General features: G+C 37.3%; 2 protein-coding genes across 2 annotated transcripts in view; one reads left to right on the top strand and one right to left on the bottom strand.

The window, feature by feature from the left end:
• The first annotated feature begins 1,998 nt into the window (after positions 1–1,998).
• GTF2E2 (general transcription factor IIE subunit 2) overlaps positions 1,999–26,309 on the top strand; it is a 71,248-nt gene continuing 46,937 nt past the window's right edge. The window contains exons 1-3 of the mRNA XM_004428820.3: positions 1,999–2,167; positions 5,120–5,289; positions 18,563–18,654. Of these exons, the coding sequence (XP_004428877.1) occupies positions 5,124–5,289; positions 18,563–18,654 (258 nt within the window). The 5' untranslated portion in view covers positions 1,999–2,167; positions 5,120–5,123. The remainder of the gene's footprint in view (positions 2,168–5,119; positions 5,290–18,562; positions 18,655–26,309) is intronic.
• Positions 11,642–11,945, bottom strand: SMIM18 (small integral membrane protein 18). The gene has a single exon (XM_014786321.2). The coding sequence runs from the start codon at positions 11,936–11,938 to the stop codon at positions 11,642–11,644; it is 297 nt and encodes a 98-aa protein (XP_014641807.1). The 5' UTR covers positions 11,939–11,945.

Here is a 26,309-nt window from a genome sequence, read left to right as displayed (position 1 = left end):
ATTTAACACAAATGGAAATAAATGAAGACCACTCAAATGAGAACAGAGACTACAGAGCTTGCTATAGCAAGGGAGTCAGCCACCATTACCTGTGTTTGGCAGAAACTCAAACTCAATCAGGGAACTGGGAAGTTTTATAGACTAAAAAAAAAGGATGCTTCTGGTACGTTCTGATTAAAGGTTGTTGGCAGAGGAAGCTGGAGGTGGAGTAACTAGAAGTGGGGCATCTGTGTGATTGGTTTGGGGAGTGTGTTTTTCTCTGGTGATCTTGCGGGGGTGTGTATGTTTTGGGGGGTGGGGGCTAAAATAGGGAAGTTGGCAGCCTTTAAGCAAATCCTGACCATTCTGAGCTGATTGCTGCAGAGGTTGTGTCTTGGTTTCTTATGTGGGTCAGAGTTTTATCATCATATATAATCTAGCCATTGTCTATTTGTATATTAAGTCTCTCACTCATTAATAAGGGAGCCAGCAGAATGATAGAACTAATTCCATGAGGATATGAGAAACTGGAATTTATATAATCATTGAGGAAAGGAACTATGAAATAAAAATTAATAAATTGATACAACACTGACTCATTTCTCAGGACAACGCAATTTTAACCTTTGGGATTATTTTTTGTACTGGATACCTGCTCCTACTCCTTCTCCTCATTACACCTCATCAGTTTGTTTTTTTACCAGTTAATCTCTGATTATAGTGGGCTGTAAAACATTTGGGCCTTAATAAATTGTTATTCAGGGCCGGCCCCGTGGCTTAGCGGTTAAGTGCGTGCGCTCTGCTGCTGGCGGCCCGGGTTCGCATCCCGGGCGTGCACCGACACACTGCTTCTCTGGCCACGCTGAGGCCGCGTCCCACATACAGCAACTAGATGGATGTGCAACTGTGACATACAACTATCTACTAGGGCTTTGGGGGGAAAAAATAAATAAATAAAATCTTTAAAAAAAAATAGTTATTCAAACGAAGTTAAATTTGCTAAGGGTGTCAGATGATTATCAAGTGGGTTTATTACAAAATCCTAGAACGAAACTAACTTTAAAAAGCCACACAATCAATCATCTTTTGGCTTTATTTCCAAGTTTTGAATAAAAATTCATCTATTATCTCATTTAATCTTCACAACAGTCCAATTCAAGTAACCCACTGTGATAGTACAATTATTCCCACTTCCCAGATGAGAAAACCAAGACACAGGTTAAGTAACTTGAGGAGTAATCAGCACTAATTAATTAAACGACAGCTACAGAACAGTTGAGCATTGGCTATGCTGCTGTTTTAAGTTGTAAAAGTGAGGAAAGGTCAGCCGCGGGAAATCTGACACACTTCAATTCACTGCAGGCTGTGGCAAGGCCAATTATCTTTTTCGTCACTTTATTTCTACCCCTTTACGTTGCTTCTGAACCCGAAATGATTTTTCTAAGAGAGTTCACAGATGTGTGGTTGGGAGTTCAGAAACGGCTTCACGTCAGGATTTGCCTTCGCTAGCTATGCTGTCACGAGCAAGTCATTTAGCTTCACGGGGCCTCCTGCTTTCTCACTTGTAAAAGAGCGCTGGAACAACGTGCTTTGAAATTTAGGTGCTGGTGAGTGGCATTTGATGTCACAAAACACCTGGTAGACAATAACTTGAAAAATCGCGTCGCTACTTGGGTAAACAGATTCCAGAGCACGCTGGAGGAGGATCTAGTAGGTCTAAATTTCTGTAAAAGAAAGATTTCTTCCATCTTAGCGGCCGCTACTCGCCTCCTACCTCTGCCCGGCTCTCCGCCCCGCCCCCAGCCACCTTCGCGTTGTCAAGGCGACCCGGGACGCCCCAGCTGGCTGAGCCCTCTCCCGCGGTATCCCTAGCGGGGCACGTGATGACGCACGCGCGCTCTCGGCGGCGGAGGCGTCGCGGTGGCTGCCGGGACTGAGCTCCTAGCAGCTTGATCAGGAAGTGGCGGGCGGAGCCCCGGGCCGAGTCGCCGCCTCAGCCGCCGCCGCCGCCGCCGCTGCCAGTGCCGAGACCCCGAGCTGGCGGGGCCGCGCTGGGCGTGCGTGCGGGCAGGCGGGGGCGCTGACGAGGAGCAGGAAGCGGTGGCCACGCCGGCGTGGGCGGCTGGTGGTCCGGGCGGAGGCGCGGGGAGGCGGCGGCGGGGCGCGTGGGGCGGCCCTTCTGGCTCAGGTAGGGGCTGCGGCGGCCGGGTGAGGGGCGCGGAGCCTCGCCCTGTTGTTCCTCGGGACGCCGACCCCCGCGGGGCGAGCGTGTCTCCCACCCGTCGGGAGGCTGGGGCCGCCGTGCCCTACGCGAAACACCTACACACGGCAACAACTTCTTGGGAGCATTGTCTTTTAGGCTGGAGATTCATGGAGCAAACTTTTGGGTTGGAAAGAGGGAAATCGACAGTCCGATAGCTGACTGTGCCTCTTCCTGGCCCCCAGTTTACATTAGCAGGAGCCGAGCGAACCCTGTGTGTGGAGTGTGGGGAACCACGGTGTCCCACCAACTCAAGGCTGTGATTTAGATGCTCCTTCACGGACTATATTTTTAAAGCTGCCTTGTAATGATTCCTAAACTTTGGTTATAATAGTTGTTTTCTGCAGTCTAAAGACGTGTTCTGAAACAAAAAGGTTGCGTCTACCTCTACATTTCTGTCATTTCGGAGGTGAGCAGTCTCTTTTCTCATCTGGCCAGCTGCTCATAGCAGGGGTCTTAGGTGCCACGGGCTCCTCTGGGAAAGAAGCAAAAGACAGGAAAAGTAGGAAGGTTGAAAGCACTCGAATGATGTAGTGGAAAGAACGTGGGCTTCGGAGCCAGAAGATTCTGATGTAAGTTTTGGCTTCTCCATGTGCATCCGTGGAGGAACACGTGCACTCATTGAGTTGTGGCGGTGGTATTTTTTTAATGTAAATTGGCAGAGTGATGTGGCCTGTTTACTACACAAGTCAGTGCGTGTAAAGCTCTACGAATACTGAGTAGTCTTCTGAGAAAAAAGGAGGAAAAGTTAGGCGGAGCATGCGGTGGTGACAGACAGACATGTAGCCTTCTGCGGTGGGTGCCATTCAGCGGTACCTGTCCCGCACAGGTCGCCTTTGTTGGAGAGGCCTTTCCCTTTACCAGCATTTCAGGTCTGGAGTATGGAGCACTTGAGTTACGAGTCAGGATATTCGGGTCTTGGTCCAGGTACTTCCAGCTGTGACCTTAACTTTACCTCTTCACTTCAGATTTCACATATTAAAATAGGAATAAAACTAGTACCTATTATCTCGTAGAGTTGTGAGGATCAAATGCTGTAAGGATTTAGATCTTTGTGAACCATAAGGCTCTTATTTAAATGTGTTAAAATCGTGATTAAAAGCCTGGATCGATTACCTGTCTTTACAAGGTGAAATAAACAGATACAGATGTTTCCTGTTTTAGGCTTGTTGCCCCCACCTCATCACTTGTGAATTCTCTTATTCTCACACTTTCCCTCCCCCGTCTCTTACTGTCGGCACCCCAGTATAATATCATTCTGTTATTTTTCAGATGCAATTCAAAGTAGTAATATTGAAATAACATGTATTTGTATAGCTTTACTATTTAAAAAGTTGCTTTCACAAACATTTTCTCGTTTTAGTCTTACAGTTGGGCTAAATGTAGACAGCATTGGTAGTATCCTCACTTTACTTATAAAAAAATTGGATTTAGAGAGGTCTAGTGGATTGCCTTTGGTCAGTTGCTGTTAGGGTTAGAACTGAGGGGAGAAGGCAGGTCTTTCATTCGAGGTCCAGTGCCAGTGACTCTTCCTTACTTAACTGAAGTTTACTCTGATTATTTCTTACCAGTGCTTATGTTTTTAACTTTTGGCGCTCTAAGTCACATTTTATTTATTCATTGCTTTTTAAGCGAGGTGTTCAATGTGTTTGTGTTCTCAAATGTAAGCTGCTTGAAGACAAGGATTTATTTTCCAGAACCTTTCAAAGCTTGGAGTACAGTGCCTCACAAACAGAAGACATTTTGTAAAGGCTTGTGAAACCAATAACAATGAGGCCAGAGCAATTTAAAGATGTTTTTGTGTTCATTGTTCATTTAACAAATATTGAACTACCCTGTGCTTGAAGGTTTTCAAAGTATTAGTCTTTTTCCTCTAGGACCTTCCTTCCCAATTTATGAACACTAGTTTTAACAGTGCAAATGTAATTTAAATAGCTTGTACACTTCCTGGACTCTCCACAGGGTTCTAGAGAGAGTTCAGACAAGAGAGGAACATTAAAAAATTTTTGTTAAATTACCTGTGGCTTCCCTGGTTGTACTGAAATTGCTTAGAATTGGAGTTTTAGAACTGGGAAAAAAACTCGAAGAGGTCTAGCTCCACCTCTCTCCAAATCGGGAATTTTCTGTAGATATTTCTAACAAATATTAGTCCAGCCTCTTCATCACTTAACAATAGAGAGTTCACTAGTTTTAAAATACACCTTGTCATTTATAAGCAATTATGATGGTACTCTCTTTTTTTTTTTTTTTTGCAATGAGTATAAATCTGCCTCCTAATTTCTGCCTGGTAGTCCTGATGTTATTTCTAGAGCAGCGTTGTCCAATAGAAACATAATGCGAGCTGCAAGTGTGAGCCACACACGTAATTTAAAATTTTCTAGTAGCCGTATATTTTTTAAAAGTATAAGAAAATTAGGGGAAATTAATATTTTATTTAACCCGGTATATTCAGAATATTATCATGTCAGCATGTAATCCGTCTAAAATATCTCATCAGTAATTTTAAAAGTTCTTTTCTTTGTACTAAGTCTTTTAAATCTGATGTATTTTACACTTAGAGTACATCTCAAATCCAGCCCCATTTCAGGTGCTTAATAGGCACATGTGGCCATTGACTGCCATGTTGGGCAGCGCAGTTCTCGAGCTTTAGAGAATAATTCTGTTTCTCTTTACTAGTGCCTAGTAAAGTGCTTGGCACATAATAGGCTCTAATTAAAGATTTTTTGAGTGAATGAGTAAGTGAATAAATACAAGTGCTGTATAACTAGTAATAACAGATAATTTTGTTTAGGAAGCAACTCTTGTTGAGACCTATGGATTTGGCATATAGGTTTGAGTGACTGGAATCTGTATTAAAGATAATTATTTTTATCTTCGCAGCATTATGGATCCAAGCCTGTTGAGAGAGCGGGAGCTGTTCAAAAAACGGGCTCTTTCCACTCCTGTAGTAGAAAAACGTTCAGTATCTTCTGAATCATCATCATCATCATCAAAGAAGAAGAAAGCAAAGCTAGAACATGGAGGGTCATCAGGTTCTAAACAAAATTCTGGTTAGTAAAATTGACCATTTAGGACTGTTTAGTTTTTATTTTTCACTAAACCATTTAGTCATGGCAAGTTCGTTTTTCAGTTCAACATTCACATTGATTGATAGGCATTTTGTTAAGTATAAGGGATGAAATGATAAGACAAGTTTTTGCTCTTAAGATGTTAATAGTCTTGTGTAGTAGTTAGAATTTAGGTTATCTTTAAAAAAAAAATAACTTCATTGAGGTTTAATTTATGTACTATACAGTTAACTTGTTTTAAGTGTACAACTCAAAGATTTTTAGTAAATTTACAGAGTTGTACAACTGTTACTATAATCCAATTTTAGAACATTTCCATCAGCCCCAGGAGATCCCTTGTGTCCATTTTCAGTCACTCCTTGTTCCCACCCCCGCCCCAGATAACCAGTAATCTACTTTCTTTTCTGCTATATTGTTGCCTTTTCTGGCCGTTTCATATACAGGGAATTGTACACTATGTGGTCTTTAGTCTGTGACTTCTGTTACTTAGCATCTATCGAGATGACCATGTTATTCTTGTTTTTTATTCTGTTAACATGGTATATTACATTAATTGATTTTCATATGTTAAACCAACCTTGCGTCCTTGGAATAAATCCTCCTTAGTTATGGTGTATAATCGTTATACAAATGGGATTCAGTTTGCTGATATTTTGTCCAGGATTCATCCATGTTGTAGCATATATCAGTACTTAATTCCATTTTATTGCTGAAGAGTATTCTATTGTACGGATATACCACAATTTGTTTGTCGATTCACCAGTTAAGGGACATTTGGATTATTTCCACTTTTTGGCTATTACGAGTAGTGCTCCTATGAACATTCATGTACAAGTCACGTGTGAATATGTTTTTTTCTCTCTTGGATGGAGACCTAAGAGTGAAATTTCTGGGTCATATGGTAAATTTATGTTTAAATTTATGGCTGTACCAGTTTACATTCTCACTATCAATGCATGATAGTTCCATTTTTTCTCTTTCTTGCCAGGACTTCTTATTCCTTGTCTTTTTGATTGTAACCATTCTAGTGGACGTGAAGTGGTATCATTGTGGTTTTAGTATGCAGTTCCCTAATGACTAATGATGTTGAACATTATTTCATGTGCTTATTGACCATTCATGTGTCTTCTTTGGGAAATGTCTATTCAGATTTTTTGCCCATTTAAAAAAATTGAATTGTCTTCTTCCTATTGATTTGTAAGAGTTCTTTACATATTCTGGATACAAGTTCTTGATCCAATATCATTTATGTTCTTGGTGTCATATCTAAGAAATCTTTGCCTAACCCGAGGTCATGAAAATTTACTCCTATTTCTTTGAAGAGTTTTATAGTTTTAGCTCTTACATTTAGGTCTATGATATGTTTGAGTTGATTTTTTGTGTATGGTTTAACATAAGGGTCTAAATTCATCTTTTTGCCTGTGGTTATTCATTTGTTCTTGTGCCATTTCTTGAAAAGACTGTGTTTTCCCCATTGACTTGCTTTGGCACCCTTGGCGAATATCAGTTGGCTATAAGTGAAAGAATATATTTCTAGAGTCTCAGTTTGGTTCGATTGACTGATATGTCTGTCCATAATTATGCCAGTACCTTACTCTCTTGATTGCTGTAGCGTTGTAGTTAAAGTTTTGAAATTGGGAAGTGAATTGGGAAGTCTTTCAGTTTTATTCTTGTGTTTCAAGAGTGTTTTGGTTTTTCCTGAATCCTTTGCATTTCCATATAAATTTTAGAATGAGCTCATCAATTCATATCTGTAAAAGAGCCAGTTGCAATTTTGATAGGGATTGCATTAACTCTGTAAATCAATTTGGGGAGAATTGGTACCTTAACAATATTAACTCTTTTCGTTAATGAACGGGTATCTTTCCATTTACTTAGGTTTTTAATTTCTTTCAACACTGTTTTATAGATTTTAATGTGTAAGTCTTACACTTATTTTGTTAAATTCATTCCTAAATATTTTATTCTTTTTGATGTTATTGTGAATGAAATTGTTTTCTTAATTTGATTTTTGGATTGTTCATTGCTAGTATATAGGAATACAATAGATTTTTGTACATTGATCTTGTATTCTGCCACATCGCTGAACTCATTAATTATTTCTGGTTTTTTGTGCAGATTTCTTAGGATTTTTTACATATAAAGGTATGTCATCTGTGAATAAGAACAGTTTTATTTCGTCCTTTCCAATACGAATGCCTTTTATTTCTTTTTCTTGTCTGTCTGGGCTGGCTAGTATGATGTTGAGTAGAAGTAGTGTATGGACATCTTTGCCTTGTTCCTGATCATAGGGGGAAAGCATTCAGTCTTTCACTATTATGTATGATGTTAGCTGCAGGGTTTTTGTAGATGCCCTTCATCAGGTTGAAGAAGTTCCTCTCTATTTCTAGTTTGTTGAGAATTTTTAATCATAAATGGGTATTGAATGTTGTCAAATGCTTTTTCTGCATATATTGAGATGATGATGTTCATTGATCATGTTCTTTATTAATGTGATATATTACATTAATTGATTTTCAGATGTTAAACTAACCTTGCATTCTTGAAATAAATCCTAGTTGGTCATGGTGGATCATCCTTTTTATTTGTCGTGGGATTTGGTTTGCTGATATTTTTATAGGATTTTTGTGCCTCTGTTCATGAGGGATATAGCCTGTAGTTTTCTTTCCTTGTGATGCCTATCAGGATATTTCTGGCCTCAGAAAAGATTGTGAAGTGTTCCCTTTTCCTCTATTTTCTTTAAGAATTGTGAAGATTTGATATAATTTTCTCTTTAAATGTTGGATAGAATTCACTAGTGAAGCCGTGTGGGCCTGGGCTTTCCTTTGTGGGAAGCTCTTTGTAGAAATTTTTTCTTATAGATCTGTTCAGATTTTCTGTTTCTTCTTGAGTTAATTTTGATACTTTGTGTCTCTTTAGGGGTTTGTCTGTTTCATCATCTACATTGTGCAAAGTTTTTCCAAGTATTCCTTTGCAGTCCTTTTGATTTCTATAAGGTCAGTGGTGATATTGCTCCTCTCTTTCATTTCTGATTTTAGGAATTTGTGTTTTTCCTTTTTTTTTCTTGGTAAGTCTAGCTAAAGGTTTGTCAATTTTGTTGATCTTTTCAAAAAACCAACTTTGGGTTTCATTGATTTTTCTCTTGTTTTAATTTCAGCTGTTTCCACTTCAGCGTTTATTATTTCCTTCCTTCTGCTTATTTTGAGTTTAGTTTACTCTTAGACTGTTATCTTTTAAACAACAAAGTCAATGCAACTTAATTCACAACAGAAATTCTTTACCTACTTCAAAATGTAGTAATCTTTATTGATGTCATCTTGTTAGATGTTCTTCAAGCTGTTTTACTAACTGATGTTAAAGCAGAGCTGATCTTTTTATCAAAGTAGGCCTATCATTCTTATTAGCACATACATTAGGTTTGATTATGTCTCATTCCAATGAAATTTACATTGAATCAATTCATAGTAAACAAAATTTTAAAAACTGTTTTAAAGATTAGCCCAGATCTACTGTTAGACCTAGTCTTTTTGATCTGCTTAAGAATGTCTTTGCTCCAAAATCTCAGTGGCTTAAAAGAACAAAGATTTGTTTCTCTTTCATACCACATGTTTATCATGTGTTGGCAGGGGTCTTAGCTCATTATAGTCACTCAGGGACCCAGGCTGATAGAGTAGCTGATATTTCACATGTTGTTGGTTTCAGTGCCAGAGAGAGAAAGAACTGTGGAAGATCTTGCCTGACAGTTAAATGCTCTGGCCTGGAGATACACACATCACTTTCTCTCACAACTCATTGGCCAGAGCTAGTCACATGGCTGTACCCAGCCACAAGGGGTTCCATGAGCTTAGAAAGAGTGCGGCTGGAAATACTGGGTGTAATCACTAAAGACTACTATACCACCTTCGTTCAGATCACCATCATTGGATTGCCCGATTAGCTGCTTACCAGGTCTCCTGGTTTAGCTTCTCTGCTGTCCATTCTCTGTACAGCAGTCAGTGATTTTTCTAATCATAAATCTGATGACATCACTCTTCTCATAGCTGGTCATCATTGCTTTTCAGATAAAGTCCATCTTTTCCTGCAGCCTACGTGCCCTACCTGATCTGGTCTCCACTTGTCCTTTATGCCTATATCTCATTGTTTTCCTAGTATTCTGTCTTAGTGATACTGACTTGTAGCTCCTCTAACATGCTTTACTCTCTTATGCCTCTTGGCCTTTGCTCATATTATTTCCTCTTTCTGGAACATTCCTTCTAATGTCATTCCCTCTTTCCTTTGGCTAACACCTGTTCCTCTTTTAGATTTCAGCTGAGAAGTCATATTATTCCCACTTGCCTATTTGAATTCAGTGCTTAGCCTTTGAATTCCCATAGCACTCACTATTTCTGACAAAGCCATTGTGTGCCATTGTAATTGCATGATTACTTGTTTGCTGTTGTAACCTAATCCTTCACACATAGAAGCGCTCAATACATATTTGTTGAATGGCTAAATAAATTACAGGGCAAGGTAGGGAAAAGTTGATAGTGTACATTACCAAAAAATCTATTTATTAAAAGACTTGTATGCTTCCCATCTGTGGTAAGGACCTTGAAGTTTACCGTTTATGAAAGTATGATTTTAACTGTGCTCAGAATAACTCCTGGTTACTAAAGTATTTTATATACCTTGGTTTCACAAGTCCTTTGAAAGTTGGTTACATTATTTGTGTTTATTTCTAATGTTAGAAAGAATATAAAAAATTTTGTGGAAAAGTGATTTCAGATTGGCAATTAGAGTTCTCTAAATTGAAAATAACAAATATTTATTTTTCACTTCACATATCGAATATTTTCTATTTTGCCATAATTTTCAGTAGTTTCTTAATAATCTATTAAGTTGGTGTGCCACATTTAGTTAAAGGTTGTTATAGTCTTTGTTATTTTGAGTATTGCTATTGTAAATATCTTTGTATCTTGAGCTTTTTTTCTTTTTTTTAAATAATTTTATTTATTTATTTTTCCCCCAAAGCCCCAGTAGATAGTTGTATGTCATAGCTGCACATCCGTCTAGTTGCTAGCTTTTTTTCTTTTGAACTAATTTCTCAGGATAAATTTCCAGGAGTGGCGTTTCTGGTCTAAGGGCAGTTGTAGTGTAGTGGTTAAAAGCATGCTTTGGGTTGCTCGTGGGTGGTAGCAAAATAGTATTAGGGTTATAAAATGTAAAATCTGTATAACCCTTGAATTCCAAGAAATAAAACTGCCATATTTCTTACCAGGTGTTGAGTGGTCCTATCTTTTGACTTTTTCTGCAGTCTTTTCTGCATTGGGTATCTTAGCCCTTGAGAGTGTGAATATGAGAAACAAAATGAAAGAATAAGCTCAAGAAATGTAATTTAGGGGGCATATTAGTAAGTTTTAGTTTGAAAATAGCCTGGCCCTTCTTAGACCATGTATTTCTTACTAAAACAGTAAGTCAATTTTATGAAAATTTTATGCATGTATACTTGTGACCTTTCTGAGTAATTTGAGACTTTTTTTATAATAATCCACAGAAAACTTAAGTCTTTAAAAACGTGTAAGTCGTCTTCAGTAAACTAGAAAATATTTCTTTTTAATAAGTAGGGACTTTATGTATAAGTGGAAGTATTTTACTTTGGATTTAGATAAGCATTTTATTTTTATTTGTATTTTTTTCTTGGTGAGGAAGATTAGCCCTGAGCTAACATCTGTTGCCAGTCCTCCTCTTTTTTTTGCTGAGGAAGATTGGCCCTGGGCTAATATCCGTGCCCATTTTCCTCCACTTTATATGTGGGGCGCCTGCCACAGCATGGCTTGATGAGCGGTGTGTAGGTCCATGCCCCGAATCTGAACCCGTGAACCCTGGGCTGCCAAAGTGGAGTGCACAAACTTAACCACTACGCTCTCAGGCTGGCCCCTAGATAAGCATTTTAAATAGCATTTTTATTACCATAACACATGGAGCATAGTACTCTATTTTTTAGTCCACTTGACTTGTTTAGGTATAAGTTATTTCGGCATCATTAGCCTTGCTTATGTTTTCCAGTTTACCTTTTGCTGCCTAATATTAAATGTTAGGAAGCTTTTATCCAGTTTTTGAAGTGTCATTTTAAATAGATTGGTAAATTACTCACATTTGTGAAGTTTTACTGTATATTTAATGACAGGGATTCACAGACAAAAAGTGCATATTTAACTTGTTTTTCCCTTCTAGTAGAAATCTTTTAATCAATCAGTCAGTCAATTTTGTAATAACAGTTGGCCTCAGAAAATTTTCTTTTTTTCTCAGTAGTTGAAGGCCATTTTCAGAGATTTTGTTCTTCTTATGTAGAGTGCTAGACCACTTCAATTTCACGTTTTCTGATGTTGTCCATCATACTTCTAAGAGGGTTAGGTTCGCTTTTCATGTCTTTCACAGTTTTGTTTTTCACGCAACAGCAGCAGTCAAGAACTTCATAAAGGAAAGCCAGCACCACTAAAGATACCACTGTAAATATAAATAAAAGCAGAATGACAAAGCACGCAGTGTTCCAGTTATCATGGAAAGGGTAAATTTTTTGAACTTGAAAGCCGAGGTACTGATAAACAGATGTAGTGGTTTCATTCCAGAGGCTGGAGCTGAGGGAGGCCATTCTTAGAGATTCCACTTTCTATATTGCTCTTTTGAATCTATAAAAAGGTAGAAAATGAATATATATAACCAAACTCTACAGATTTGTCAATTCAGATCTCAATACTAAGATTTGTTAGTAAATTTATGTAGGCAACATGAGTCGTCCCTGTTTTCTGCCAGAATTAATGCCTGAATGATACTTTTGAATTTTTTTATATCTATGCCAATGTGCTCTGTAAATCATGCTATATATATTTTTGATGTATATCATTTATTGGACAAATATGTATGTTTAGGATTCATATATAGAAATTAACTGCTAGTGGAAGGGAAAAAAGGCAGCTGAATTAGTTTAAAATTTGACTAAAGCAGGGCCGGCTCCGTGGCTTGGTGGTTAAGTGCGCGCGCTCTGATGCTGGCGGCCCGGGTTCGGATCCCGGGAGCGCCCCGAGGCACCGCTTCTCCGTCCAGCGTGAGGCCGAGTCCCACGTGCAGCAACTAGAAGGATGTGAACCTATGACATACAGCTGTCTGCTGGGGCTTTGGGGGGAAAAAACTGAATAAATAAAATCTTTAAAAAAAAAAAAAAAAAAATTTGACTAAAGCAGTGGGTCAGTGAGCTATTATCTACAAAAAAGTCTTAGTGTTTTAAGGTCATGTTCTTCACACTGCCCCTGGAAAAGCTTTTCTCATTACCTTTCTGGATCCTCCTCACCTTGTTGGTTCAGTGTATTTCTGCCTCCTATTTCCACTCCTTGAAACTTTGCAGACAGGCAACCTGAATCAGGAACTAGTGGCTGAGTGAAAAATAGTAGAGAAGGAAAAGTTAAATAATGACAATTTTCAGAATAAGGATAATAAAAATTTTAGGTTAAAGTTGCCTATGAAGAGACCTTAACTTTAGGATTTTTTTATGTATGTGATAATCTTAAATATTTCATATACCTAAATGACCTATGGGCACAAATATTTTAAGAAACAGACAAATTCAGTGCCCCAAAGGTATCAATTATTAAATAGTTATTCCATTTCATGAAATTAGCCAGTGAGTTAAACTTTCATTATTCATGCATTGTTTTGCTCTTGTTGACCTGATACTTGTTAGGCCTTAAATGGGACCGTAAGGATTGAAGATTTGATAGTAATAAAAATAATAAATGAATTTTTATTATCTTGATTTTTCAAAAATATCTTTTTAAGCTTATTTTTATTGTTTTTATTTTTTTGTGAGGAAGATCAGCCCTGAGCTAACATCTGATGCCAATCCTCCTCTTTTTTGCTGAGGAAGATTGGCCCTGGGCTAACATCTGTGCCCATCTTCCTCTGCTTTATATGGGACGCCGCCACAGCATGGCTTGACAAGCAGTGCCTTGGTGCGTGCCTGGGATCCGAACCTGTGAACCCTGGGCCGCCAAAACAGAGTACGCGCACTTAACCGCTGCGCCTCTGGGCTGGCCCCTAAGCTTATTTTTAAAAATTATAAAATACTTACACTACATGTCAGGTTTATGTTGTGAATGATGACAGTTTGCCTCACATGAGTGTATTGATAACTGATGAGCAATTCCAAACATTCACTCTTTAGTTAGCTTCTGGGCACATCTGAAAAAAGTAAACCCCGTAATATGGAATCGTTTGCCACCTTAAATTTCATGTGGTTTATTCTTTCAAAGTACAGTAGAATGCTAGTAATTTTTTGTGTCCCTTAGGGTAAAATCAAAATCTTACTTTGGATTAGACATAATTAGACATGCAGAAAGATATTTACCATTAGGATTTTCTCATATTCTGAGACTATATTTTTGAAATTAAAATGTAATTTATGTTAAGCAAATGATGTAAACATGCCATATGAAAAGTAAGAGAAAATAGTAAAAAAAAAAAAAAAGCAAAAAACAGTGTGTACTTTTTTGGATTCCCCAGCCCCTTTAAAATTTCATTATAGGAATGGGAAGTGTTAAAGTAAATACCATATTTGTTTTTAGTTTGTTATTTTCGATATATTCCCTTCACCTATTTTTCCTTTCATTTCAAAGGTGCTAGTGTAGTATTTATGGGGATAGGACTTGGAACTGTTCTGGAACCTTGAATTGCCAGATCAGGATAAAATTATGCTTTTGCTCTATTTATGGTAAAAGCCCTTGAATTGAATTCTCTAGTGCCTTTAAGCATATCACTTTGAAATATGAGCAATTAATCATAGTGGCCTTTGAATATAGAACACCTCACTCAACCCTGGCACTCTCTGATATAGGCCATGCCTCTGGTCAGTTTGGTTAAAAAGTAGTGAGCCTCCATCTGTGCTAACTATAGATATATTACCAGTAAAATGTAGGCTGATTATAGTGTTAAAACAATGTGGGTGGTAGGGGTTTCTATTACAGTTTACCCGAAATTTGAGTTACAAGTTAACTGTTGTATTTGACAAAGTTGTTTTTATTTTATCTGAGACTTTTGGGGGGCTCCCATATTTTGTATAGCAAGCAGGAATGTTTTCTAGGTAATTAACCCCATTGTGCTAAACCTGGGGAGATCTAATATCTTCTTACAGCAACCTTTGGGCTTAGTAAGGGATACTTTGTTCATGTTAGCTGAACACTGGCTAAGAAATGGAAGGAATAAAAATTATTCAGAAAAATCCTTTATAATTTAAATAGATTAACCAGCAAAGAAAAGGGCAAAAGTTGATCCTTAGGTCAGTATGTATAGCTAATATCCTGGAACGCTAGCATCTACTAAAGAATGATATTTTCATGCTTAAATATTATAAAATTATAAATTTGGTCAGCAGTTGATACTAATCATTAGTAGACATGAATGGTTCCTCTTTGTGATGAAAATAATCTTATTACCTTGAAAGGTACCCTGCCCTCCTCCCTTAACCAATTCTTCTTAGGATATATTTTTATTTTAAAATGTAGTTTACCAAAAAGACTTAGTAGATATTTATTTTGAGGATCAGTTCAAGAATAACTTTAGTATTATGTTGAAATACTGTGATAAATATGTATTTTTGTGGCATATAAAAAATGAAAGGCTATTTAAGAAGGTTTTCATTTAATAATAGCATGACTTGTATATCACAGTAATATAGACTTTAAAATTTTACTGTAAGGAATTATTTTAATTGTTAGGAAAGTCTGAAGCTCTATAAATGATGTCTTTGGTTACAGTATAGTGCAGTCTACGTGATTCCTTTATGGTCTTTTTTAATATAAAAATCACAATTGTGATAATTTCTCGACATTCTCTGCATCTGTACTCAAAGTCAAATAAAAAACAGTTTTGAATCATTTTATCATATTTGTTAAAATATAGCGAACTTTTCTGTAACTGCTCTTTACTAGCCAGTATAATTTGCACATATAATCAGAAAGCTTTATTCCAGGATTTGCTTTTAGTCTAGATTTTTCTTTAAGAAAAATCCTTTGTTAAGACAGACCAAACTGCTGAAATGAAATAGCTCGGAGAAAATGAAATTAGCAAGTAAGCACTTAACATCAAATACTTATCGTAAGGTCTGGATATAGATCAGGTTCATAGACAATGTCATGAATTTTCCATTAAGGCACAGATGGTAAGGGTGCTTATCAAATAGCACAAGGCAGTCTTCATATTTTCGTAATAAAATTCTATCAAGCAATGAAATCAATACATTGCTGTTTTGGGTCTTGCATAGGAACAAAGCTTTCTGCTTGGTTTTTATGGTAAAATATTTTTATATTGCGTCATAAGAACATGTATTACTAAATGAAAAAGATCATATAAACCTACCTCTTGTCTGAAAGGCTGCTGTTGAAGCGATGGTCTCGGCTGTTTGTAATGCAGTCTAGTGCACAGCCAAGATGGAGCTGTGCTTCTATTGGTTGAACCACAGTGCAGCTGACAGTTTCCTCTACCTTCATTTGCATTAAGTCCTGCCACCCTTAAGAGTAAATCATTCATAAACTTGAATAGAGCTGTCTGGGATATCAACTGTCACCCTTTTTTCTTGCCTTATTTTTTGTCCTTAAGCTCCATTCCTGCGTAGGAGTTTGTAACAAATTGATTATTCCTTAGTGTTTAACTGTAAAATTTCAGATCCTTAATATATCAGTGCTAGGGCTAGAAGGTAAGGCTGAGAGAGGTGGTAACCTAGGAAACAAACAGTCCAGTTTTATCAGCTTGATATTTCATCCAGGAAGTGTGCATAAAGGCTCATAAATGATATTTTCTCTTCTTTTCTTTCAATACTTGTGTTTTACATAAATCTTGCCCTCTGGAAGTGATTATTTCCATGTGGTGGTTTGATTTAGGAGAAATTCTGAGGGAAAGAAATAAGGTTTTCAGCTGTACTGGTTGGGAGAGGGTTGGTTTTGGTAGGTGCACCACCTACATTAAAAAAAGTCTGTGAAATTTAAATGACAAAAGAATCTTAGGTTGGATGTTTAGAGTTAGAATGTTATTTGTGGGTATTATTTAGAATTGTAGTCTTAAGTATAACAGAATCAAGGTTTTTAATTATGGGAGCTGCTGTTACAACAACAGCAGGTTGGGTAAATGCTCGCTATGCAGACTTATTTTTTTTAAATTATAGATAAATCAGCATATTAGTTTCTGGGGCCATAAAGGGATTCATGGGAATATTCTTATTACAGTCATTCATTCATTCATTCATTCAACTAACATTTATTGAGTGTTTACTGTGCCTGGCATTGAATTAAATGCTGGAGACCCCGTGGTAAACAACACTGTATGTGGTTCATGATTGACCATTTGTATGGTGCAATCCTTAATGTATTGTCATGTTTTTCTTAGTCTTGTTCCAGTTAGTTGTTTATATAGTAGTGTAGGATAAACTTAATGGTATTTTACTGAAGTTAAACAAGAAAACATGAAGTGTGCATTTATGAATTTCTGTACTGGCAAAATAGCCAATTTCAGATGGAATAATCTATGTTAAAGGCTAGTTAATGATTCTCATACAAAGCATTATCACAGGTTTTACACTGGATTTTTTTTTTTTTTTTTTACTTATTTATTTTTTCCCCCAAAGCCCCAGTACATAGCTGTATGTCATAGCTGCACATCCTTCTAGTTGCTGTACGTGGGACACGACCTCAGCATGGCCGGAGAAGCGGTGTGTTGGTGGGCGCCCGGGATCCGAACCCGGGACGCCAGCAGCGGAGCTCGCGCACTTAACCACTAAGCCACGGGGCCAGCCCTACAACTGGATTTGAATCTAATCTGTACTCTGCCACTTACTACTCTGTTTTCTTATGTTTAAAAGGGTTTTTCTTTTTCTCAGTTTTCTTATGTTTATAATATGTCCTAAATAGGATTTTTGGGAGGGATTAAATGGGAAAAATCATTAGCATGGCTCTTGGCAAATAGTAAGTGTTCAGTAAAGGTTAGTTACTATTATTGTTATGAATGTTCTGGACACCTTAGGAAAATGAACCATATAGGTAGTATTTCATAATTGAAATAGTGAATACGAAAGCACACCTGTAAGGCATTCTTATTATTGTTATTTTTGGAAACATAGACATTAATGTGCCAGTTAAATTATTATCAAAATTGTAAAAAGGTTATTTTTAGAGGAAAACTGCATTTGAAGTCTCATTTTAGTCTCAAAACATATTCAATAAAGCCTTTTCACTAACTAATCGCAAAGGAGTGTTATGTTGCCATCTAGAAGCTTTCTTTTGGATCTCTGACAGTTGTTACATTTGACTTGTGGTTGTTCTAATGCATTCTTTTGTTTAAATTATTATTACCAAGCTAGTGCCAGACATTGACTTTCCCTCCTTTTATTTAACCTCTTCTTTGTGGATCAGCCACGTGGGAACTTTATAATATCTGATCTGATGACTTGCTAATAGAATGTGTACTTCTGAAATGTTTTCCTAGTATTTATGATGAATTTTTTTTAACTGTTCCTGCCTGTGACTAATGGAATGCATTTGTGATGCAATGATAGTGTTAGGATTTCTGCCTATAAGAATGCAACAAAATGATAGGTGTTCTGAAACAAATTATCTTCTATATAGATTGCTCCTTGTTTCGTGCTATCATCCTTTTTAAGCCTCCATGTTTATGCAGTGGCGGTGCCTATATTTTTATTTATGGTTTATCTTTAAAGTAAACTTTAAAATAGTTATGGTATCATTTTTTAAATTCTCATTAATTAGTACCCATTTGTTTTAAGTTGATAAGCAGAAATTGATGTCATAGGTAATAAATTGAACTTTTTATCCCTCAGAAGTAATCCATTCACTTCTCAAGATTTTAAGTCTGTTAGAAAAGCATGGTGGATCAGATTGCGATTTGTGTTGTCCTCTTGTTTAAAAAGCCTTGCTTCTAATTATGGGGGAAATCTAATCAGAATTAAGGAAAGAGTGAGATAAAGGTAGTTATAAAAGAAATGTATTTTAATGCTTTTGAATTGTTTATACTTTGTTTCCATCCTTAGTGAGAAAATGGATGGTTTATTATACACTTAAAGATTTTGAGTTTTTCACCAAGATTTTACAGGATAGAATTCACTAGGTAGAGAAATTCAAACAAATATTTTACCAGAGTTAAAATCATGTAGCTGCTTAAAATCATAATCACATCTAATATGAAAATGTTGTAATTGTTTTTTAAACTTCATTTCCAGATCACAGCAATGGATCATTTAACTTGAAAGCTCTATCAGGAAGCTCTGGGTATAAGTTTGGTGTTCTTGCCAAGATTGTGAATTACATGAAGGTAAGTACTTTTCTCAAATAAAAAAAATTATATTTAACTTTTTGGCAGGAGATATTGGCATTTTAGAAGTAAATTTGTATATATATGTCAAAATTTATCAAATTGTATGTTTCAATATGTGTAGTTTATTGCATGCCTGTTATACTTCAATAAAACTGTAAAAAATATTTAGTGCTTCGGGTCTTTTACATTATATCAAATTAGCATTGCAGTGAGTCGCTTAAATATATTTAATTTATATTAATTCAAGTACGTGATTTAAGCCCATCATTTAACTTAATAAAGTTGTGCTTAGGCAGTAGATACAGTCACCTCTTAATTAGTCAATTACTGCTGGCAAAACTAATAGGAGGATGTGGATGATTTACAGGATGTTACTTCCATTGATGTGAGAAGTAAAGACTACAATTTTTCAGCAAAAGTTTAAATAGTGACACAAGATGGAATTTCTGGCATATTGTAATGTTTCAGTAAAATACATCACTCTTAAATTTATCTGAGGGAATCTAAATGCCATTATTACTTTAAAAATATGAAAACAAACGTAAGTGGTTAGAAATCTTATTTTCCCTTTGAACTTGTATGTCAGTTCTGTTACTCCCACTGAATTTTATCCTAATGTTACGTATTTTTATGCATGAAAAATCTTTCATTGATCATCTGTCAAACCTCTTTGTTACAATAATATGTATACAAATTGAAATTAGAAATGTTTTCCCTGTGACCATAAGGCTCTACGTATTAAAAGTATCTTCTTGTTTGAGTTTTTATTACAATTATTATTAGCACACAATTCGTCAGAGTAACATACATATATTAAAACTTTGATTAAAATTTACTTTGTATGTAATAATTATTCAATGGAAATCATTTTTAATGAAATAAATGGAGCTCTCTTCCTCCAGTAGTTCTTGTATCTGGAGACATTTATTACTTACTGATAGAATGAAATAGGATTTGGCACCAATTTCTGATCTTATTTTTAGATTTTGTAGGTTTAAGTGCTGAGAAATAAGTGTTCATGTAAATAAGTTCATTCTAATGGAAGTTTTGTGAGAGCAAAACCTTCCTAGTTACATGCCAAAAATCACTTAGTGATTTATCATCAAGCAGCCGTTAATTGACAATTCTTTTAGGTCCTCCTTCAGTTTTGTTGAAAGCAAAAGAATGAGCACCACCTAACTTAACAAAGAATTTGTTACCTGGTCCTTAACTATTTACTTTCTTAGTTTCTAGGAAGTATATCAGAAAGACTTTGTACCAGGACTTAGCAAATGTTTAATTATATCACTTCCCCTCTTTTCCCGCATATAGACACTTTCTTTAATCTGATATACTCAGAAGCAGTTGAGAAAATAAAAATATTAATTTCATTACACCTTTGCCAATGCAATTTTTTGATAAAATGCTTTTATTACATGTATAAATATACTTTTATCAAGAAAATGTCAGGTTGAGCTTATTTAATTTGTGGGAAGTATCTCCTGGTTAACAAAGCCAGTCTCCATTGTCAAACAAACTAGCTATATCAGACTTTGTCTCTTACCATAAAATATCTTTTAAAGTTCAAATAAATAGGTTAATACATATTTTAAGTAATATAAAAACCACTGAGAATTATAGATTGCACACTAAAATATACTACTAAGGTAGTTGAGATTACAATTATATGGATCAAATGGAATTAATTTATCATTTTTATAACAATTTTAAAAACAAATGCTGCTTATGTTACACTGCGTTATTATAAATTAAATAATAAAACATTTATAAAGTGAAGGACATGATGAAAGGTGCATTATTCCTTTTCTAAATGTGTGTGCTTGTATCTTCTGATTTCTGATATTCAGATTTTAGGTATAAATAAAAGGGAATGATTCAGAAAAAACTAAATTTTATTTTGGGGTGATTAATGAAGGGGGAGGATACTTATTGCTAAAAACGAATTGGTCTTAGAGCTAGCTATGGCTTATTTTTTTAATGGGAAGTAGAAATATTAAACTGTTTAAACGATATAATGAGAATTGACTAATTAGAATAAAAATTTCATGCTACAATTTGACAAAATAGGTTTTAACTACCACATTGAATAATGCACACTGAATCTAAAATAGTTCATATGTGGTTTTTGTCTGTGGGTTTTACATAGCATAGTTTGAACAATCTGATAGTCCTGGAAAATATTTATGTTATATTTAAAAGAATCAACCTCTTAGGGGCAGCTCGGTGGCGTAGTGGTTAAGTTCACACGTTCCGCTGTGGTGGCCTGGGGTTCGCAGCATTCGGATGCTGGGCGCGGACCTATGGCTGCTTGTCAAGCTGTGCTGTGGTGGTGTCCCATATGCAAAATGGAAAGAAGATGGGCACAGATGTTAGCTCAGGGCTAATCTTCCTCACCAAAAAAAAAAAAAAAAAAAAGTCAGCTTCCTTAATTGATACTGCTTCAGCTCTTTATTTTATTTACTTATTTACTTTTTTTTGTGAGGAAGATCAGCCCTGAACTAACATCTGTCTCCAATCTTCCTCTTTTTGCTGAGGAAGATGTGCGCTGGGCTAACACCCGTGCCCAGCATTCTCTACTTTATATGAGACGCACCACAGCATGGCTTGATAAGCCATGCATCAGTCTGCGCCGGAATCCATACCGGCAAACACTGGGCTGCTGAAGCAGAGAGCGGAAATTTAACCACTATGCCGCAGGCCAGCCCCTGCTTCAGCTCTTTGAATGTGCTTTTTCTTTAAGCTAATAAATATTCAAGGAATGAATTCTGAGAATTGCTGAAGAGAATTACTTAGATTTAAATACTTGAAAAACAATCTTTGTTTTTAATTGTTAGATATTTCTAACCAGTGTTCCCTTTGCTTTGCTCTGATCAGACGCTCTCCTAAGAGTGATTCATTCTCGGGCAATATGGCATGGAGGTGGGAGGTGAGGGGATGGAAGAGACAAAATTGTTTAAAGGAAACTACTCTCAATTGCCTACAAACTGTGATATATCAGAATTTAGAGTGCCCTAGCAGGGGCCAAAATATCCTATTTTTAACTCTTAGAGAAATACATAAGACTGGAAAAGATAAGCGCAGTAGTGGATAGTTTATGACACCTTAATTATTATTTATGAATTCTTCCCCAAAACAATATTTTTTGACTTGTCCTTTTGTTTGGGTCCCTGGAGTTTGTTACACCTCCAGGCAGTGCATCATAATTTCTGAGTGGAGGTGAGAGTTGTACGTTTTTTTTTTTATAAAAACGGGTGGGCCTATTTTGAAAGGGAAGGAGTACATATGGAAGGGGATTTGTAAACTGATTCTCAGAAAGTCTTCAACTGTCCCTTGTGTACCGTTTTTGAAGATCTGATAAAACCAAGAACTTAGAAAGCAAAAAAGGCAACAACAGAAAAGCTCCTTATAGTTTATTCATTTACTAACATAAGAACTCTAATTGTTCAATGAGAATTATTTAGGAAGTATATAGATGAAATTCGAGGGGCTTCATTCGGGAACTGTTGGAGATAGGCATAGTGAGATTTACAGCAAGAAGTACAGTCGCTTAACAATGGGGATGTGTTCTGAGAAATATGTCGTCGTTGTGCAAACGTCGTAGAGTGTACTTAGACAAACCTAGATGGTATAGCCTACAACACACCTAGCCTGTATGGTACTAATCTTATGGGACTGCTGCTGTATATGTGGTCCGTTGTTGACCGAAATGTCATTATGCGGCGCGTGACTGTATTAAACAGGAAAAAAAATTAAAGGCAGATACAAGAACTTCAGAATCATAATACTGAGAACATTTGGGTCAAACTGCCTAACACATCTCACTTGCTCCCGAGATGGTTATTGTTTTTTTTTTTTGTGAGGAAGATCAGCCCTGAGCTAACATCCATGCCAATCCTCCTCTTTTTGCTGAGGAAGACTGGCCCTGACCTAACATCTACTGCCAATCCTCCTCCTTTTTTTTTTTTTTCCCTTTTTCTCCCCAAAACCCCAGTAGATAGTTGTATGTCATAGTTGCACATCCTTCTAGTTGCTGTATGTGGGACCTGTATGTCCGGCCTCAGCATGGCCGGACAAGCGGTGCGTCAGTGCGCCCCGGGATCTGAACCTGGGCCGCCAGTAGCGGAGCCTGTGCACTTAACCACCAAGCCACGGGGCCGGCCCCGAGATGGTTATTGTTATACCACAGACTAGAAGTTTACATTATAACAGTGGCTGAGACATTAAAAAAGACTAAATTAATGTTCAGTGGACCTGTTTGAGAAGGTAGAAGAATTTTATGGTCCATTTTAGAAGGATTTTTATAGAAACAGTTAATATAAAATGAATTTTATTGCTTAAAAGAGTAAGTCTAAAAAAAAAGCACTTTATCTTGAAAATTCCCTTATGAAGGATACCTCTTTCTACATATAAGATACTACTTTAGTTCTCAGATGACAAATCAGTGGTACCCTTTTTTTTTTTTTGTGAGGAAGATCGGCCCTGAGCTGACATCTGCCAATCCTCCTCTTTTTGCTGAGGAAGACTGGCCCTGGGCTAACATCTATGCACATCTTCCTCGACTTTATATGGGACACTGCCACAGCATGGCCTGACAAGTGGTGCATTGGTGCGCGCACCAGATCTGAACTGGGAACCCTGGGCTGCCGCAGCAGAGTGCGCGCACTTAAACACTTGCACCACCGAGCCGGCCCTGACTTTGTTTTTGATAGAATGATTTTTCTCATGATCTCACTATTATCCCTTTATGTGGATGTATCTCAGTTATGTAAAACATCATGTTGAAAAATTTGTTTCGTTGGGTTTAGTCTAGCTCAGGGGCTGTCAAAATGTCATTCTCCAACCAATGATGTCAGCATCACCTGGGACCTTGTTAGAAGTGCAGATTCTTGGGCCTCTTCCTAGATCTGTTGAGTCTGAAACTCTGGGAGTGCAGCTCAATAGTTGGTGTTTTCACAAGCCCTTCCAGTGATTCGGATAAACACTAAAGTTAGAGAACCACTGGCCTAACTTCTGTCTGAATTAATTCTTTTTTTTTTTAAAGATTTTATTTATTTATTTATTTTCCCCCCAAGCCCCAGTAGATAGTTGTATGTCGTAGCTGCACATCCTTCTAGTTGCTGTATGTGGGACGCAGCCTCAGCATGGCCGGAGAAGTGGTGCGTCGGTGCGCGCCCGGGATCCGAACCCGGGCTGCCAGCAGCGGAGCACACGCACTTAACCGCTAAGCCACGGGGCTCGCCCTCTGTCTGAATTAATTCTGACCATTATATTTGAATTTAGAAACTTTGAAGTCCAGAGAAATTAAATGACTGTCTCATAGGCACAGCTCTGGTTGATAACAGGGCTGGGTCAAGAACCTGGATTTATTTACAGTTTTTTTTTTTTTTTTTGGTGAGCAAGAGTAGCCCTGAGCTAACATCTGTTGCCAATCCTCCTCTTTTCTGCTGAGGAAGATTTGCCCTGGGCTAACATCTGTGCCCATCTTCCTCTAGTTTATGTGGGATGCCTGCCGCAGGCGTGGCTTGATCAGCAGTGCGTAGGACCATGCCTGGGATCCGAACCTGCAAACCCCAGGCCACCAGAAGCGGAGTGTGTGGACTTAAACCACTACGCCACTGGGCCAGCCCCCTATTTACAGTTTTAAATAAAATATTTAAATTATACATCAACATCTCATAAATACAGGGGTAAAAATCCTTGAAAAGATATGAACAGATTGAAGCCACTCAGAAGGAAAATATGTTGTGAAGAAGTAGAGTTTATTCTTGGAATGTAAGAGTTGTTAATATGTGAAAATCAGTGTAAGTCGTATTCACAGAATAAAGAAGAAAAATCATAGGATCATCTCAGACACAGAAAAAGCTTTGGATAAAATTTAACACCCATTCATGACAAAAACTGGTAGCAAATTAGTAGTAGAAGCAAAGTTCCTTAAGCCAACAGAACAGCCTTTCTCAATCTTCTTTCCCTGAAGGAACCCTTGCAATAATTTTTAGGTCTCAGAGAACCTTTGCAAAAAATTGTTATACTTACAGCTCGTGTATGTTACCTAATCAGTAAGTTGTTCACATAATAAGCCAATAAGAATTGTCAGTGTTGAGTAGAGAATGATATTTTTTTCTCTTTGTATGTATTTTGCCCAATTTATTAGCCTACTCTTTTTGTGTATGTGTGTGGTTCCTCCTCCTCGCAAAGGATATCAACTCTAACGCAAGTTGGTAAGTATAGGTAAACTTCAGGTTTTTTTTTTTTTAACCTTATCCTAGGAGGCAACTTACTTGTTCTCAAATGAGCAGAAGAGTCAGAGAAAGGGTCCTTCACCCAGGTGTACATTGTGTTGAAAGGGAGGGAAAATATCATTGTTTTGTTGTTTAGTTCTTGCAGGTGGTTTAGTAATGGTTGAGACTTGCTGATACCGTTCCTCACTCTCAAGCCCAAACAGCATTACAAGATTTCCTTTTGCCACATGATTTTTCCCAAGAACTGTTTTCTTTTGAAATCCAGAAATCTTGTCACTTAAAGTCAAAGCATTTTTTCTGGAGGCTTGATGAAACTTGTTCAGCCAGTTCATATGATTAAAAAAATGTCTGCTGGGCCGGCCCCGTGGCTTAGCGGTTAAGTGCGCGCACTCCGCTGCTGGCGGCCCAGGTTCGGATCCCGGGCGCGCACCGGCGCACTGCTTGTCCGGCCATGCTGAGGCCGCGTCCCACATGCAGCAACTGGAATGATGTGCAGCTATGACGTACAACTGTCTACTGGGGCTTTGGGGCAAAAATAAATAAATAAATAAAATTGAAAAAAAAAAAAATGTCTGCTAAGAAAGCTAGCTTCTCCAGTCATTCTTCGTCTTCAAAGTACTCAGTAAAGTATGACCTACTATTTTCTTGAAAGCACTTCTGTAATTCTCCTTTCAGCTTAAAGGTTCTTTTGAGAACTCCTCTGCTAAGCCACTGGATTGCTGTATGTAGCAGGAGATTTATGTGCTCAAGTGCACTGGTCTTTGTTTAATAAAGCAAATCATTTTTTGTAGTATCATTCAAGACATTTTTCATTTCTTTTCCAAGAGTTTTTAATACTAGTACCTCTCTGAAGAAAACAGTCTTGTGACAACATGAGAATATATACATATATCTTTTTTTTACAAAAGAGGTAAAACCTTGTACTGAGCCAACCATTGATGAGGTGCATTAGTGAAGATACCAGCACTATTCCTTCAAGACAGACCTTTGTTTCCAGATAGGAGGAGACCACATTAAATATGTCCTGCTTTTTGCTTGCTTGTGGCAGTTGTTTGCAGCAGAAGTTTTTCTTGAAATTCACCATCGTTTAAAAATTTTAGGGGCCCGCCCAGTGGCTTAGCGGTCAAGTGCATGCGCTCTGCTACTGGCAGCCCGGGTTCGGATCCCGAGCGCGCACCAACGCACCGCTTCTCCGGCCATGCTGAGGCTGCGTCCCACATACAGCAACTAGAAGGATGTGCAGCTATAACATACAACTATCTACTGGGGCTGTGGGGGAAAAAGAAGGAGGAGGATTGGCAATAGATGTTAGCTCAGAGCCGGTCTTCCTCAGCAAAAGGAGGAGGATTAGCATGGATGTTAGCTCAGGGCTGATCTTCCTCACAAAAAAAACAAACACGCAAAAATTTTACA

Source organism: Ceratotherium simum, chromosome 28, assembly GCF_057802395.1.
Source record: "Ceratotherium simum simum isolate JZ-2026a chromosome 28, ASM5780239v1, whole genome shotgun sequence".
Lineage (NCBI taxonomy): Eukaryota > Metazoa > Chordata > Mammalia > Perissodactyla > Rhinocerotidae > Ceratotherium > Ceratotherium simum.
Note: the sequence above shows the minus strand (reverse complement) of the source record. Positions and strands in the feature narration are given on the sequence as shown.